General features: G+C 43.5%; 1 protein-coding gene across 1 annotated transcript in view; it reads right to left on the bottom strand.

Annotated features, from left to right (window-relative positions):
- The window catches only part of CACNA1C (calcium voltage-gated channel subunit alpha1 C), a 636,517-nt gene that overhangs the window by 166,834 nt on the left and 451,726 nt on the right, over positions 1 to 17,957 (bottom strand). Inside the window, exon 9 of the mRNA XM_044991489.1 lies at positions 13,496 to 13,668. Within this exon, the coding sequence (XP_044847424.1) occupies positions 13,496 to 13,668 (173 nt within the window). The remainder of the gene's footprint in view (positions 1 to 13,495; positions 13,669 to 17,957) is intronic.

The following is a 17,957-nucleotide window of genomic DNA, read 5'->3' as shown; positions in this document are numbered from 1 at the left end:
AAAGCAGGACCAATCCCCAACTAAATCATCCCAGCCAGGGCTTTGTCAATCCTGACCTTAAAAACCTTTATGGAAGGAGATTCCATGTTTTATGTTAGTTTGTTTAATCATTGGAGTTAAAGTGTGTTCATTATATCTAAGGGCATGTGATTGACAGCTCTGCCCACTGTAGCACAGTGGCTGCTCACTGCCTCCCTGTGGCTGTCCCTCCTCTACTTCCCTTTCATCTATGCCCCCTTAAGAACTCACTGTTCTAAGGTAATTCAAACCAACCCCATTTATACAGGTACACATCAGCCCTCCAGGCCTCAACCCTAGTTCAGTCTCTCTCCCCCAGTAGTACAAAATCACACAAAGTCTTTGAAAATAGAATACAAACTCTCAGAGTCTTTATCCCAGGTTTAGCTAGGCGCAGCCCCTTCTCCCTGAGGGTCTGACCGCCCACTTCCCAGCATCCCCTGCCTGGAGTTAGTCCTTCCTGCACAGGTTCTCAGCTAGTGCCTTCCCCCCGCTGGCTCAGGGCCCTGCAGGAGCCTTCTTACCACTTCCTGGAGCATCTGCAGAGAGAGCTGCCGTTTCCTAAGCTTTCCCAACTTACTGCCAGGCTTCCTGCCCCTGATATTTTCAGCTCCTCTCTCAGTCACACCCTTCTCTCTAGCTTCCTGCTGCCTTTTATATTGGAATCACCTGATTCCTCTCAAGTAGGGCACATGGGCGAGCCACTGACCCTGTAGCACCCAGAATGTTTCCTACACAAAGTCTTCTTCCCAGAGGAGGACTCAAGGTGCCATCAGATATGTCTTGATCACTTCAACCAATGCTTTCCTTTCCAATAGGGTAAGTGGAGATTTATTCATCTGGAAAAGGTTCCTTCCAGGAGCACATTTATTATCAGCCCCTTGTCAGGGCTCACCTTCAGTGATGTTTCTGCATAGTGATCTCAGTGATATTAAACAGGATTCCCACACCATCATAAGTCTCCCTTCCAATAGGCCAGACAGAATGGCCTTCTCATCAATCATTCTTTGCCAGGGAAATAACCTTCACAGAAGAAAACCTTGTGCCCTGTAAACATTAATGTCAGCTTTTATATGCTGTAGCTGGTCACACACCACTGCTCTAGCAGATTTCAACTGAATGTTGTTTGCAAGCCAGGTTGCAAGAGCCAAGGAAGTGAGAAGCTGGAAAAAGTTGTAAGTGTAGGTGCTGGAACTAGGGAGGGTGCCGCATCCCCTGGCTTGAAGTGTTTCCCATTATATACAGAATTTACAGTTTGGTTCAATGGCTCTCAGCACCCCCACTACACAAATTGTTCCAGCACCTTTGGTTGTAAGTTGGATCACTACAGCCCAAACCTCTTACTTTTTAAACGTTTCCCCTTTTTCCAGTGGATAAAAGGGGAGGAAAGTAAAAAAAGGGAGACAAAGTGGGGTGAGTAGGAAACCCACTTTCCTTTTTACTTCTACCTGCCACTTTTTCTTCCAGTATAAAAATGTAAAAAGTAAGAGAAAGTGTGTGTGTGTGTGGGCGGGGGATCTACTCTCACTTTTAATTTTTTTCCTGTGGCAAAAAAATCAAAGGATGAAATCCTGGTCCTATTGCCGTCGATGGGCGTTTTACCACTATTTCACCAGTGGAGCCAGTATTTTACCCCAAATGTTCACTTTCTGTTACTTTCACTCAAAGACAGAGAGAAAGTTAAAAATGGAGAGAAAGTCTTAATTTTAAAAGTGTAAGTCTACCTTAGCATAGTCAACCCGTGGAATTCTTCATAAGAGGATGTTGTGAAGGCCAAGACTATAACAGGGTTCAAAAAAGAACTAGATACATTCATGGAGGATAGGTCCATCAATGGCTATTAGCCAGGATGGACAGGGATGGTGTCCCTAGCCTGTTTGCCAGAAGCTGGGAATGGGTCACTTGCTGACTACCTATTCTGTTCATTCCCTCTGGGGCACATGGCATTAGCCACTGTCAGAAGACAGGATACTGGGCTAGATGGACCTTTGGTCTGACCCAGTATGGAAGTTCTTATGTTCTTAAGTGCCAATGTCTATTTGCAGTGTTGGTGTAGACATGTTAGTCCCAGAATATTAGAGAGACAACCAAGGTGGGTAAGGTAGTATCTTTTATTGGACTAACTTCTGTTGGTCAAAAAGACAAGCTTTCAAGCTACACAGAGCTCTTTTTCAGGTGATACTTTCTATCACTTTTCAACATTTCTCTCTCTTTCTTCTGGGACCAGGAGATGGGGCAGAAGGGCAGAAGGGGAAATCGGAAAAGCTTGATATAAAGTGGACTTTTCCCCCACAACTTTGAAATTAAATATTCAAAAATACCAAACAATATTAATTTTTTCCTGAGAATTTTTGTTTTGAAATTTGTTGAAAAACGGAATTAAAACTTTTTCACAATTTTTTTTTCAATGAAAGGCCATTTTCAAACTACTTTATCAGATTTAAATTGAGTATGATGCCACCCACAGTTAGGGTTGCCAACTTTCTAATTGTACAAAACCAAACACCCTGGTCCTGCCCTCTGCCACACCCCTTCTCTGAGGCCCTGCCCCTGCTCACTCCATTTCCCCTCCCTCTGTCGCTCGCTCTCCTCCACCCTTACTCACTTGCTCATTTTCACTGGGCTGGGGCAGGGGGTTGGGGTGCAGGAAGGGTGAGGGCTCTGGCTTCGCATGTGAGGTCTGGGATAAGAGGTTTGGGGTGCAGGAGGGGACTCCAGGCAGGGGGGTGGGGCTGAGAGGTTTGGGGTGTGGGAGGGCACTCCAGGCTGAGGTAGGAGGTTGGGGTGTGGGAAGAGGTATGGGCTCTGGGCTGGGGGTGTGGGCTTCAGGGTGGAGCCAGATATGAGGGGTTCAGGATGCGGAAGGTGGCTCCAGCTGGGGGTGCAGGCTTTGGGATGGGGCTTGGGCTGAGGGGTTTCGGGTATAGGAGGGGGCTCTGGGCTGGGGCATTCGGAATGCAGGAGGGGGCTCAGGGTTGGGGCAGAGGGCTGGGGCGCGTGAAGGGATTGCGGGATGTGGGCTCTGGGAGGGAGTTTGGGTGTGGGAGGGGGCTCAGAGTGGGGAAGCGGGCTGGGGCACGGGAGGGGGTGCGAGGTGCGGGCGCCGGTTGAAAACTGGACACTTGACAATTCTACCCCATTGAGCACCCTGATAAACTTCCTGTGGACTCCTTTTATCAGTCTCATGTTTAGAATGAGAAATTATCACAAATATCATGGTAACCATTTGAATGGCTAAACGTGATAAATACAAGTTATTCTGAGTGGCCACATGGGTGTTGGGAAGATGTGTTAGTTAATGTTTGGAAAGTGACAATCTCAATTCTCCGAGGAAAAGTGCTACGAGTGGAAAAGAATATTATGATTTACAAATCATAATCCTAATCTGAGATCAACCAGTGAACAAAAACCCTAGATAGACTATGAAGCCAATGGATGAAGAAATAGAACCAATGGGCCTGATCCACGTGCACTGATATTACACCAATGCAACTCCATGGACTTCAGTAGCATCAGGGCTTGGCTACACTTACAAATTTGCAGCGCTGCAGCAGGGTGTGAAAACACACCCTCTCCAGCACTGCAAATTGCGGCGCTGCAAAGCGCCAGTGTGGTCAAAGCCCCAGCGCTGGGAGCGTGGCTCCCAGCGCTGTCCGTTATTCCCCACAGGGAGGTGGAGTACGGACAGCGCTGGGAGAGCTCTCTCCCAGCGCTGGTGCTTTGACTACACTTAGCGCTTCAAAGCGCTGCCGCGGCAGCGCTACCGCGGCAGCGCTTTGAAGCGCTAAGTGTAGCCACAGCCTCATCAGTCTTAATTTACATCAGTGTAAATGAGTCCAAACTCAAACCCTATCCTTCCTGGAGGCTCCTCTTTGTGCATAGGCGTCCTGCTGCCATGATTCTCCTTCAGCTGTGAGGATGAATTCTTCCCTAGCCACTCAGTTACAGCCATATATGATTAAATCAGTGATCACTGTAGAGTGTTAGGAGGCTAACTAACACCCCTTCTCCTTCCTTTGCAATGCTCCCGGTCTCACCAACTCAGGGTATAAGAGTTCATTCTAGGGTTTGAACCAGATTTCCTTAAATTCAACCACCTTAATCACACAGACAAAATACAAGTAAACGTAGTGGGTCAAATTCATCCTCGGATAACTCGATTCTAGTCACTGGAGTTATACCAAGAATGAATTTGTCCGGAAAATATTAAATGCAGTAGTCATTTAAGAAAGAAAAACTCGCATACTATTCCATACAAATTATATTCACAGAACATCAAAGTTGTGAGTAAGCACTCAATTTTAAGCTTGCACACACAATTCTTTCTTTTGCTGCATCAACATCTCAAATTGGACAAAATTCTGCTGACCTTACACTTTGGGAGTTTTGTGGTTGACAAGAAATGCAGACAGATTAGAACCTTGGGACTTACCCAGGCAAAATTCTCAGTGACTTCAATGGGAGTTTTGCCTAAGGACCACCGAAGTGATGTAGCCCAGTGGTTCTCAACCAGGTGCCTAGGGCCCCCTGCAGGGGGCCACGAGCAGCTTTCAGGGGATCCACCAAACAGGGCTGGCATTAGACTTGCTGGGGCCCAAGGCAGAAAACCGAAGCCCCACCGCATGGGGCCAAAGCCCGGGGCCCTGAGCCCGGCCACCTGGAGCTGGAGCCAAAGCCCGAGCAACTTAGCTTTGCGGGGCCCTCTGTGATGTGGGGTCCTGGGCAACTGCCCGGCTTGCTACCCCCTAATGCCAGTTTTGACTTTTATATGGAGAAAACCAGTTGTTGTGGCACAGGTGAGCTGTGGAGTTTTTATACCATGTTGGGCGGGGGGACGGGGAGACTCAGAAGGAAAAAGGTTGAGAACGCCTGATGTAACCCAAAAGCTTTTTCTAGGCCACATGCTAAATACAGATGGCAGCAACACAAACCCAAGCAAAGTTTGGAGCCTAAACTGATGTATCCTCCAGCAATGATGCAGTGCAGGATGTGGAGTTCGTCCCTACAGAGAATCAATATAATTTGTGGACATTTGCACATTCTTCCCATAGCTCTGTCACTCAAGTCTACTGAGAATAAGTCCAGATTGGTTGCCTGTGTTCTTGTGGCGCATCACCAGACTCCCTTTCAGAATGCCTACAATGGTTGTAGGTAATCTTTTCTTAGTTACCAGATGATTATTTTCCACATCAGTGGCCAACGATAAAAGTAGATGCTGCCGTGCACTCTCCTTCTTTAGAGCCGTTTTTGACAGATAATAAATCATTCCATGACAAGGGCTTTTATTTTCTGGTATTTATGCAAGGGGGGCAAAATGCAATCAGGTTGTAGGACACCATTCTCGACCTGCTATTTGGTTAGCTAAGGAAACGAGTTGACAAAGACTTCATTTTCAACCTGTGTCTTGGCTCTTACAACTTTTACACAGACTTCTACTTCCTGAGTTTTTTACAGTGAGTGACAGCTTCTAAAACAGCAAACTGCACCATACTGTCCACTCACTGTTCTGCTGACTTTGTCCCTGAGTGTTCATTTGAAATACAATGGGACAAATTTTGCTCAGAGATACGCTGGAGTAAATCAGAATTAACTGAATTGACTTCACTGCAGTTATTCCAAATTTATTCTGGTAAAACTGATAGCACATGTTGGCCCAGTTTATACTTTTTTGGCTACATAATCAGATGATGTGAGCCTAAAAAAGCAGTTAGGGTTGGGACTGGAATCTGAAAAGTTCCTCTCTAAAACTAACGTCTAGTTTTTCCATTTTGAAACCTTCATCTGTTATTTTCACATAAAGTTTGACCAGTTTATAAATCAAAACAAGACTTTTCTAAGGCCAGTTCTACAAATTCAGCCTTACAACCCGGTCTCTGGAAATCCAGCTATGTACTTTCTGGTTCAGATGTGATTCCACAGCACTATGTTGGCTTTGCAGGGCTGACAATTTACCTGTCAGTACACTCAGCATATATGATTCAGAGGGCACAGAGCTAGCTGATATGTGAAATTAACAACTTACTTGTCTTACTGTTCTGATTAGAGTCAACATTAGAATTAGAATCAACGCACACTAAACACATTCCACAGCATACAGCCTTAAAATCTTAGGTTTTCAAAGGGATGCACAGGATTTAGAGACCACTTTCGTTAAAGTCAGTTAGACAAAGTCCGTGCAAATCCTACTGGAGTCAATGAGGATTGCACATGGTGTAAATCAGGGCAGAATTTGGCCTAAGAAGAGCCATTCAAGTCAATAGGAATTGTGTGGGTAAATCCTGAGCAAAGTGAACATTAAGGGAAAAGTGGTGGCCTCTATCAGTGTATTGTGCAAAGGAGTCACGTGATTTCATAGACCTTGTGAGTTATCTCAAGATAATGTGGTCAGGTTGTTACTCCTGGGGCTGCTATTTCTGGTGCCCTAAAATATTTCTCTCTTCACATTCTGTTCCATTGATTTATGTACTCCCCTCACTTCTGGCCAGATTTTCACAAGCGCACAGCTCCCAGTTATGCACTTAAATGCAAAAGCAGATTTTCAAGAGCTACAGCTCAGCACCCAGCAGCTCCCCATTCCTTCTTAAAGTTTTACCTTTTCAACTGAAAACTCTTCTTTCCTATTCTACTTTTCCGCTTAGATGTTTCTGCTTAAAATGGTTGGCTTTTGACAAAGTCCCTTGCACGCCACAAATGAAAAACACTCTGCTGCCTACGCTGAAATCACCTGATCACCACAACATACCACCGTCCACAAGAAACATTGGATATTTGCATAAGACAAAACGAGGGACTGTAAGGCAAGACAAGTAGGTCTGATGTCAGTGGAAAGGCCTATTTATTGCTAGTTCATTAGGGAATTAGTGAGTTCTTCCTTGAGTAAAGATGACCCCGAAGGTCAGACAGACCCTATAGTAATTTCTGTGAAGCTTGAGATTGTTTCTTTTCAAGCTATGTAGGATTTTCATTTTAGAATTTGGGCAATTTTCTCCTCTGGTTCACAACCTGCTCTCTCTCTGCCTCTTCATTTGGGCTTCCTCACATTCCTATTGTGAATCAGGCACAAATCTTGATGTGCAGCCAAAACCCCTTGTACTTGTCACCACTTAATGTACTCTCTAAGCCATTCCTACATAGTTTGGAGGGGCGATACACTGATTTCCACTGCTTTTCCCGCTAAACTACATGAGGATCTGACTTTCTCCAGGCATCAGTCCCATTACAACAAAGCCCTGGAGTGTAATTAGACCTTAGTATCTTTGTCCCATTAGATGAGCTATCAGTTCTTGTTATAATTTACATTAAAGTCTTAGATATGATTTTAAGTGGGAAAATGAGCAACCTCTAATCCCAAAATGCTTTTGCTGTCAGAAAATGGGCCGCCAAAGTGTGTTGTCCGTCACACCCGTTAACGCCAATGAAATCCTGTGAACGCCAATGAAATCAGTGGGGTTGCACCCCTACTGATAGCAGAACTTATACCAATCAGAACTGAAAGGGAGGGAGGGAGAAAATGTGAGTGGCAGGAGCCATGGATGGCAACAGTGAAGTCAATGGGAGTTCTGCCATTCAGCTTCAACAAAGGGAGACTCTGGCCTTTGCTGAGGTTCCTGTTTCTACACACTGCAATGCATGAGCACCCCCATTCTTTATAACAGATAAAACAGGGCAAATTCCCAGTTGCTGTACAACAGGAAGGGGAAATCGTGTTCTGCTATAATTCTGAAGCTCAGCATCTGTTTTGTGGCATGTCGTGCGTTTCTCTCCTGGATCAAATTAATGTTTTCTTCCTCTGCAAAAAAGCCCATCAGGAAAAGGGCAAAGATGAAAACCATCAACACAAACAGCCTCCAGATGCCTCTTTACCTCCTCCACTCTGCATCTGCTGTAATTGTTAAATCATGTTTGCAAATAACGCTGCTGCATTACCTCTCAGCCACTCCCTAAGACACAGCAGATGAATGCAGCCAGCTCTGTGGATGTCCCCTGAACAGATGTGAAAGATAAAATCAATTAAACTGGTTCAGAAGAATGCCGAGGTCTCTTTTAGGGTTATTATCAGTTGAAATCTGTATAGAATATGTAGCTCTGGCTGCCTTCACTTGCTTACCCATCTTTTCTCTTCTAAGTCCCTCAGTGTTGTAGCACTTGGATTTGTTGGCCTCTCATCTTAGGGCTGTTAACACCCATCATGGCTCAGAGCACAGTGTGGAGGCGTCAGGAGAGCGACAGCAGATAGAAATATGATTAATGACATATGGCCAAGGTCAGCAACCCCCTTAGGAACAGACACAGGCAGCCAATCCAAAAACCAACAGGCTGCAAGTGAGACTTCTCTTTCCTATGCCTTGTCGTCTCAGTTTCACAGTAGGCAGATTCCTGGGCCGGAACAGACAGCCCTGTTTACAGAGCAGGAAGTCTCTCCACTGTGCTCTAGGATTGAGAAGACACTGAAAGCATATATTTTCTGGTTTGGGCCTAGTTTAGGTAGACTACATGGATCAGATTCCAGAGGATGTAAATTGGTGAATCTCTGAGCTTCCCTGATTTATAACAGCTGAGGCACTGGCCTAATAATCAAACAAGTTTGTTATTTGCTATTTAACTCTGCCTTGAATTCTGCTGATTTGTTCCTCATTTAAAAAAACAAAACAAAAAACCTGAGCAGACAAAAAGAACACGATAACAAGACAAATAGAGTAACAATAGTCTCTGGATAATAACATCTTCTCTTCGAGGATCACACACAGCTTTGCAAACGCTAATCAATTATGCCTAACCACACACCCATTTGACAGATGGGAAAACCGAGGCACAGAGAATCTAAGTGACTTGTCGAAGGTCATAGAATGAGTCAATGTCAGAGAAGTCCAGGTGTTTTGATTCTTAGTCCTGTGCTCTATCTATGCTACCTCAGAAATTAAGTGTTCAAACGTAATTGTCTGACTCACATTAAAGATGAACACCTCACAGCACACTCCCTTGAAAATTTACAACCCCAAATTTTAAATGAGATGTTGCACTGTGCAAAGAATAGTACACCTATGGGGAAAGTACCTTCACACCATCATAAAAGGATTCCCATGGCAATGGAGTTTTAAACAGCTCTCACCTTCCATCCAGAGATAGCTGCAGTTCAACAGTAGGTGAAGTGATTTCTTGATGTAAGTTAGTTTAGAATCTTTTTGATGAGTGGTGTGATCATAAATAGATATTAACCACATTAGTAACACTCAAATTAAGTTGGTACATGGGGGTTTGGCATACCAGCATTTCTGTCAAGCTGCCTTCTTATTCTTAAGAATCTCAGCTTTGATTAAAAAACTTAAATCCATTGCTGATATAGTTAACTCAAGTGACCCATGTATAACTGATCCAGAGACATCTGCTGAATCATAGATTATTAGGGTTGGAAGGGACATCGAGAGATCATCTAGTCCAACCCCCTGCTCAAAGCAGGACCAATCCCTAAATGGCCCCCTCAAGGATTGAACTCACAACCCTGAGTTTAGCAGGCTAATGCTCAAACCACTGAGCTATCCCTCTTGATACTGAAGTCTGCAAAGAGCCTGAAACAATAGCTCAAAAGTCTGAACAGCCCCATCACCTCTGTGAAATATTAATTGAGATGCTCAGTGCTGATAATTTAAATAACAACATTGTTTACTTATTCATTGCTCATCAAAGCATGTAAGAAAGGAGAACCACGGCCAATAGGAGCTGCGGGGGTGGGGTGGGGACGTGCCTGCAGACGGTCAACGTAACAAACTGTCTCACGGCTCGCCAGTGGATTACCCTGATTGGCCACGTGCCGAAAGTTGCCGACCACTGCCCTAGCCTCTCATTCCTTAGACCACAATGGCTTTGGGCTGCTCTGCATTGCCATGTGGGAGACTGGTTTGTGGGGGATGCGATATGAAAGATGGGAAGTCTTCTATGTATACACTGTAAATATACCAGGAATGTCTTCTCATACACATGAAAGACAAATAGATATTCTAAACAATGACATGTATACTACTTATCGGTACAGGGCAATCAGAAGTGTTTTTCTAAATCAATTATTTGGCAGCACAGTATAACTTGTGACATCAGTAAAGATTTAAACTCAGAACCATTACAAAAACACTGTGGTGTTTTTATAACATGAGCTCTCTATTCATACAACTGCAAATAAAACCACCAGATGCAAAAAAAAGGCTTACTTATAAACACAGCGGGCCAGATTGTGAACCACTAACTCGCATGGATGAGCAGTTACTCACCCGGGGAGTCTCATTTATTTCACTTGGACTTCTCATGCAATTAGCTGCTCCCCAGTGGTGCTACGGGATTCACAAACTGGCCTTAGGGGACAAATCCTACCATAGTGGAGAAGGGGGCCACAGTGCTCAAGCAAATGAAAAGGAGAGCACCCAGCTACTGGCCCCACAAAGTCGCGGGACCTCCTGGTCAATCTCCTCCTCGCCCTGGCTAAAATGGCCATCTACGCGACCAGGGAGAGGCGGTTGGCCGATGGAGACTCCTGCGACTGTGGGGCTTGTTTCCAGTCCTTAGTCCGCTCACGTATCCGGGCGGAGTTCCTCTGGGCGGCGTCCACTGGCTCCCTTGACGCCTTCGAGGAGCAGTGGGCGCTGTCCGGGGTTCTCTGCTCGGTGTCCCCGTCAGGCTCCCTTCTTATGACCCTTTGACCGCACTCCTGTCCCTGTTCTTTTATTAGTTGTCCCCTGAAATTAGTGGGTTCTGAGGTCCTGTAGATCCTCCCCGTAAGCTGGGGGGGATCCTTTAGCATTGGGCGGGCTTCCGCCCGCCCAGTTCCCAGAAACCCAATAGATACTGCACTGGGTAGTGCACCAAGGCTACAAGAGGGTTTTGTTTGCCAGCCCTGGGGGCATGGCCAGGTCCCCCGTCAGCTAGCAAACATAATGCCATCTGCAGCATTAGCTCACCGGGGCACATACAGCCCTTTTCAGAAGAGTAGGAATGTGTGTTCCATATTGTGACTTGGCTGCTTGGCCTGTCCTATCCTGTCTGCATTGCCAGGGTGACTCATGTCACTAATGTGTAGCCAGCATCATTCCACTTCCCTCCTATACCCATCGCTGTGGTGTCTATCTGTAGAAGCATGATGTCACCCTACAGCATTATTAGACAGTTCAGTCTTCTGTTCAGAAGCCTGATCTTGTCATAGAAGAGAAACTGATTAAGTGACTAACAACATAGTGTCACAGAAAATGGTTACTCTTTAGAGTGGAGACTAGTTAACAGTAGTTCCCCAAGTGGCCAGTACTGGAACCAATGCTATCTAAGATGCTCTGTTTGTTAATCATTTTGAAGAAGAAACAGACAGCAAGTTAGTAAACTTTGCTAATGACATTTCATTGTTCCATTCATAGACAACAGTGACAACCTCCAGAGGGATTTACATACATTATGGGACAAACTGAGACAAGCACCTACAAAACTCATCCATGTGTGTGGCTAAGACACAGAAAACTGAGTGCAGCCTGTAAAAAGCAACAAAGAGTCCTGTGGCACTTTACAGACTGCAGATGTGTTAGCTTTTAGTTCTGAGCTTCCCCACGGCATCACAGATTTGCCCCATGTAAATGGAGTTTGTTAGCTCACATTTCGATTGCCTACCTTGGAATTAGCAAACTTAGTCAAGGGCTGAAGTCTGATTCATTCTGAAATTCTGGTAACAAAAAAGAGTTAATCTCATGCTCATAAAAACTATAGTGGAGACAGCTATTCTCTGCTGACTCTCGGAATAGATACAAAACAGGAAGCAGCAGTACAAGGGTTTCATCAAACCGCCTTGTTAATGTGCCTTAACCTTTTCCTGAAGGGACCACCTACCGGTAAGACTCTATGGACCTGATCCAATGCCTACTGAAGTCAACAGAAAGCCTTCTCTTACCTTCAGTGGGTTTTGTATCAAGCACTGTGTCAATTTAATCCTTGGTATTTTTGCTGAGACTTCATATAAAGGTGCTAATTGAATCACGGTCGTGATTTATTTTTTTTTAATGTGGACAACTTTGCACTGAGAATTACCGTTAGATCTCCAGACCCATTTCAAATATTATAGGCCACTGAGCAGCTATCACCAATATTTGGTCATTAACAACCTGAGCCAGATTCTAACCTAAGAAGTTCTTGAGCCTAAATTCTCAAACTTGAGAACAGGCCCCAATTAGGTGTCTAAATAAAAGTTATCTGATTTTTAGAGAGATGGAGCACCCAGAGCTCCTATTTACTCCACCAGGTCTAGTTTGCTTAAGTAAAGTGAACAGGATTTGGCCATTGGTGTTAATTAACAATGTGCACTTTTGTGAAATCAAGAGCTTTGGTGGTACAATTATCAGTGCTAGAGCTTGCCCTGGAGAAGCTCACCAGCTTCTGATACTAATCTTACCTTGTTGCTCAAACAAATCATTTCAGTGTCAACATGTTGCCTGTGTATGGTCTCAAAGGTGATTGTCTTTTGTCTTTTGCTTGTTTGGTCAGAAGGGGAATAGGACAAACCTTTTCCTCCTGGAGAGCTATTGATTTCATCAGCAATTAGGGCAATAATACACCCCAATGGAAATATTTCACTGCCTCCCTTCCAAAATCAAGCAGTTGATAACGCACATTTTAGTTATAAATGCTAAGAACAATGCTAGTGTCCTTTAACTGTGTAACTGTCTGAAGGGTTCCAGCCCTGACATTTTCAGACTATGGGACTTGTAAAGATAGGTGTTAGGTGTCTGCGAAGTGAATATGCAGTCAGTGCTGATAAGAGGAGGGGGTGGGAAGATCCGGCTAATGTAAGGATATATAGGAAGCTGCTGCTGTCATGTAACCATTCCTCTTTCAGCAGCTCTGATTAGCAGAGACATTTGGTGAATTCCCAGTTACTTTGCACAAAGATGTCTTGAACTCCAGAGAACAAAAATAACAGAGAATTCCCTGAGAAGAAAAGTCTTAAGGCTTAATTTGACCCTGGCATAATCAGATGCAATTCCACTGACTTCAGAGGAGTTGCAGAATGTTACACAGAATAACAGGGCTGATTTGGCCCGTATACCATACTGTAGCTTTGCTTCGGCTAGAAACCTTTGCTTTCAAAGCAATTAACCATATGTCAACAGCCTGCAACACTGAACTGCAATTAAATAAATGAATAGGAGACAGATATATATTGTAACCCGTATTCCTGTAGAGCACTCCCAACAGCAAATAATGGTCTTTTTTCTTTTTAAGATCAGCATTTAAAGTTACCGTTACTGAAGATCTGTGGCTCAATATCATTTATTTTATATGTATTTCACCCTCCCCGAACTTCCTACAAGTATACAACCATGGTAATGTATAAGAATGGTGGACGCCTCAGGATGGATCTGTTTTTCCTTGCAAGAAATCTCACTGTTACAAATTTTGAAGCACTCCTCCCTAGCTAAAAGCCCAGTGAGAGAGACAGAGGAAAGTTGCTTACTGTTTCGGGGCTTCTCCTCATCCATGCCTTCATCTTCATTTTCTGGATCGATGTCTTCTGCTTGAGTTATCCAATCCAGGTACCCCTTCAAGTCTTCCTCCAGTTGTTGTTTCTCCCGCAACTTCTGAAAGTCACCCCGAGCCTTTGCCTTCTCTCTTTCTTTGGAAAACTCCCTGGCAAAGAGGAGGGAGGGACAGGATGTGGGTGGGAGAGATTGAAAAACAATGGGATTAGATTGGTTTGCACTGGAAATATGACATCCCCTACCTTGGACCCTCAGCTGCCTCTATTCATTCAAAGTCACATTAATATGTACATGGAGTGGTCCTTGTCAGATATACAGATATAACAGCCGTAGTGTCAGGTCTCTGTAAATATGTTAGGAAGACGCCAACTCTTAGCATTTGGTTAAGAATGTAACTGAAATTTACATATGTTTACGTAAAATGTCATTCTTTTTAGGTTATAATGCTTTGCTATATGCATCTTTCCACCAGTCATTTGTGAATATCTGTTATTATTACACTAGTTTAATCCGATGATCCAGATTAAATGTCCTGCAATAATCTGACAGTTGGAGAGGGACTGCAGTGCTGATTTTTAGCCAAGTCTTAACCTGATCTCCAGAATGGAAATGCAATTGCACCTCAATTGGTGCAACTGTGGGTGTAATTAAACACACCCACAATTCTGTTCACACATTTAATCCAGGATGAAAAATTGCAGCCACATCATGGGATGCTGTATTTGAAAATTTAGGCTGGTGTGTTTTGCCATAGGTTTCCAGTATTAGAGACTATTACCTGCTTTTCCCTGACCAGAAGGAAGCATTTGCAAATCCAAAGTTTGGGGGACAACCATTAGGAATAATGGCTACAGTGGAGAATGGATTTGGGGTGAGCATTTCGCAGCTTGATGACAAAACATTATATGGACTATGTGCTTACATACAAGACACGGGAACAAGAATTCCATGTTGATAATCCAAGCATTTTGGTGGGTCTTATGTGGGCTGTCCCCTACTTCCTCTGTGGACAGAGAATCCTATCCTGAATCAGCTTTGTCTGGAGCTGTTAGATATGCCTCTGGTCAGATACTGGACTTCTTCTTGCACTAGAGGAAATCAGATGAACCTGTGGCACGACTGCATTCAAGAAAGGTGGCTCTTTTTTGGGTGTTCTCACTTCATGATTTCTTAGCAGCTGCTGTCTTAACAATATTTGGGGAACCACTGATTTTCTTTTAAACTGAACGGAGTCCAATTTTAATTGGAGTGAATTTTCTCTTCCATAACTCTAAGCCAGTGAGATGCTTTTATTTTAAAAAGTTAGTTTAGTGGTGGTGAAACGTACTGGACTGACAGCCCTCAGGAATTCAGACCTTCATTTATCCACAGAACAAGCAGAGCATGGGCTCAGACAGTGCAAGCTTCCCATACTACCCTGCCAATGTGGATCAACCTTGACTTACAGGAACTGAGCTACATTCTGCACTGTTTTGTACCATGTGTAGTCATTTACCAGAGTGAGTGTAAAATGCAACTATTCTGAGTGGTAGCATTTTACATCCACTTTGCACAGGTGTTCAGGACTACATGAGATTCAGGCAATGGAGAATCAATCCCTCCATCTCTAGGCATAAGATGTGAATTCATTCTCTCTGACCAGTTAATCTGTAGCCTCTTTGGTGATACTGCCAACAAAGGGTGGGGTTTGGTCTAACTGTCCCCATTGAAGTCTACGGGAGCTGTATCATTGAAGTCAAAGGGAGCAGTTAGACCAAAGCTAAACACTTTTGAAAGTCCCAAACATGTCAATCAGTGCCAAGCGTGGTGTCCTCAGATAACTCAGATGGAGCTGGGCGAGGAAGTGCTTCCCTTTCAACTAAGGTGTGATCCAAAGTCCATTGAAATCAATGGAAAAACTCCCACTGACTTCTGTGGGCTTTGGATCAGGCCCTTTGTGAGGTCCAACTGTAACCTGGGCAGCAAGAGAATAAACATAGGAAAAGGTCTTCATGAATCAGACAAACATGCAGAGTTACAGTGTGTGACAAAGTACGCCTGCACAGTCCTCTTCTCTGTCATCTTGCGTGGTTTTTGCTCTGCTTCATGGGATTGTGATAATGAAGAAAGTAGAAAGTGAAGAGTAGTTGCGCTGGGTCCTCGGTTCTGAATATAGCTTCACAATAAGTCCCGGGTTAGAACTTTGCCCTATGTCAGAAGTGACAAATCTAGTGTTCTTACCCTGAGAACCACAACTGTGTTGTTTGGAAATGTAAAAAAGATGGATGTTGAAAAGATCAATCAACAATAATAATGCGTTTCGCTTCTATAGCATCTCTCCTCTGAGACTCTCAAAGAGCTTTCCCAACATTAATGAATTTAATGCTCAGAAAAAAGTGAGGTAGGGAAGCATTATTAACCCTATTTTATAAATGGGTGAACTGAGGAAAAGCAAGATTAAGACCAAACATTTCAAACTTGAGTGCTTAAAGATAAGCACCTAAATCAGTGGCCTGATTTTCAGAGGTGCTGAGCATTTGAGACCAATGGAAACACACTTATTTAGGTGTCTAAATATGAATTTAAATGGCCAGATCTGGGCACACAAGTGTAAAAATGCTGATCTTTGGCATAACGACTTGGCTTATGTCACACAAAATTACATCCCTCTGCAAAGGGCCAGCAAAAAGCCTATGCACTACTTAAATCTCACTTAAAACCTGTTAGGAACCACATAAGTCCCAGTTACACTGAGTGTTAGCAGGACTTCAGTGGTCCCTAACAGGGCTTAAGTAGTATATAGGCCTTGGGCTATCCCACAAGTGGCAGAATAGAATCCAGTAATCCCAATTCTTAGTCCACTGACCTAAATGAACAATATTGGCACAGACTCTTCCCTCACAAAACATAAGAGGGCTTCCCATTTCAGAAAACCTTCCAAAGAACAGGACTTAATCAAATGTGCTTAATTTCTAAGCTGTAGTAACATTAAAACTTGATGCTTGAGGGGTATATGCGTCAGGAAATTCAGAACAATTAATATTTAGGAAGCCAGTTAGAATCCAAGCTAATCCAATTGTTAATGACCAACTTATATGTTGTATGTTCTTATGATGGAAAACTATTTAGTATCCTATGTGAAATGAGCTGGTGATCTCAGCTCAGTTCCCAGGAAGCACATCACCTACACCACCATCACATTTGACACTAATTGTTTTTATTGGAAGTCTCAGCAGGGATGGCCAGGACCAAAGGAGCCTGTTCATTGAACTACCATCTCAAACCTACAGGTGGTACCCTTAGAACAACATTGAAATAGGATGGGAGAGTGGAATGAGGGAGGCTTACAGGAGTAATGACCAGCCTGTCTCTTTTCAGTGAATAGACAACATCAATTGAGGGCTGCAAATCTGGCAATTTTTACCAGCATTCAATTTACTTCCCTTTCCCCTTCTTTCTACAGGAAACTAGAGGAGAAATCTTCACTTGGGTACAACCTCAACAAATGGAGTGTGTCTGGGAAGTGCCTTTCAGTGTGTATGAGACTGGGCTGAGTCTTTTGTCCTGTATGATTTAGGGGAAAGCATTTCTTCCCTGCTCTGATAATGGGATGCAGAATTATTGTTCTATACCCCATTTTTTAAAATCTCTGGTACTCAGAGCAGTGATAGAAAGCAAGCAAAACGGCAAATTTACAGCTGTTTAAAGATCTTGGTGATTGCTTTAAATCCAGCATATGGATTTGAACCCTATTTACTCTGACAGGTACAGAATATCCTGTCAGCTTGCCATATTTTTGGAGTTACTATCAGATATTGACTGAATCACAAACATGAATCTGAATACCACCATGGCTTATGGGTATGGAGGAAAGTGGAATCTGAATCTAAGAATCTCACAGCTAACCCATATCTCTAATGGACTGAAACAAACCCACAGATGTAAACACCCCAATCTTTGGGGGAATTGAAATTTTGAGTCAAATTTGCTGCTGTAATTATTATGTGGAATCATTTCTCCTGAACTGGTATGGTATTTTCTTTAGAAATACATCCATATTCCTTAATCCTCAGTCAAGCCAGTAGCAGGACTATAGCGATGTTTATGTATATGTATAGTACTTACTTTAGTATATAACTAGGTATAGTAGATTGTTTGGCTTGTCCACAATGACTATATGGAATGAGATACCTAGGAATGACTGATTATGACTCTGATTTTTAGCCAGAGCACAATTCAACCTCCAATTTTGCAATTGCAAAATAGTAGGTGCAATTAAGGCATTTTAGTAGGCACAATTAATTACACCCTAATTTAACTGTGAGCACAAAATTGTATCCACATTATTGGGAAGCAATTTTTTAAAATGTAGGCCTATATGAGCAAGAATGTAACATCTCCCCTTTGAATGATGAAGTATAAGAAATAATTCTCTTCCTAAAAGACATGCTGGGTGTA

Source organism: Mauremys mutica, chromosome 1, assembly GCF_020497125.1.
Source record: "Mauremys mutica isolate MM-2020 ecotype Southern chromosome 1, ASM2049712v1, whole genome shotgun sequence".
Classification (NCBI taxonomy): Eukaryota; Metazoa; Chordata; order Testudines; family Geoemydidae; genus Mauremys; species Mauremys mutica.
Note: the sequence above shows the minus strand (reverse complement) of the source record. Positions and strands in the feature narration are given on the sequence as shown.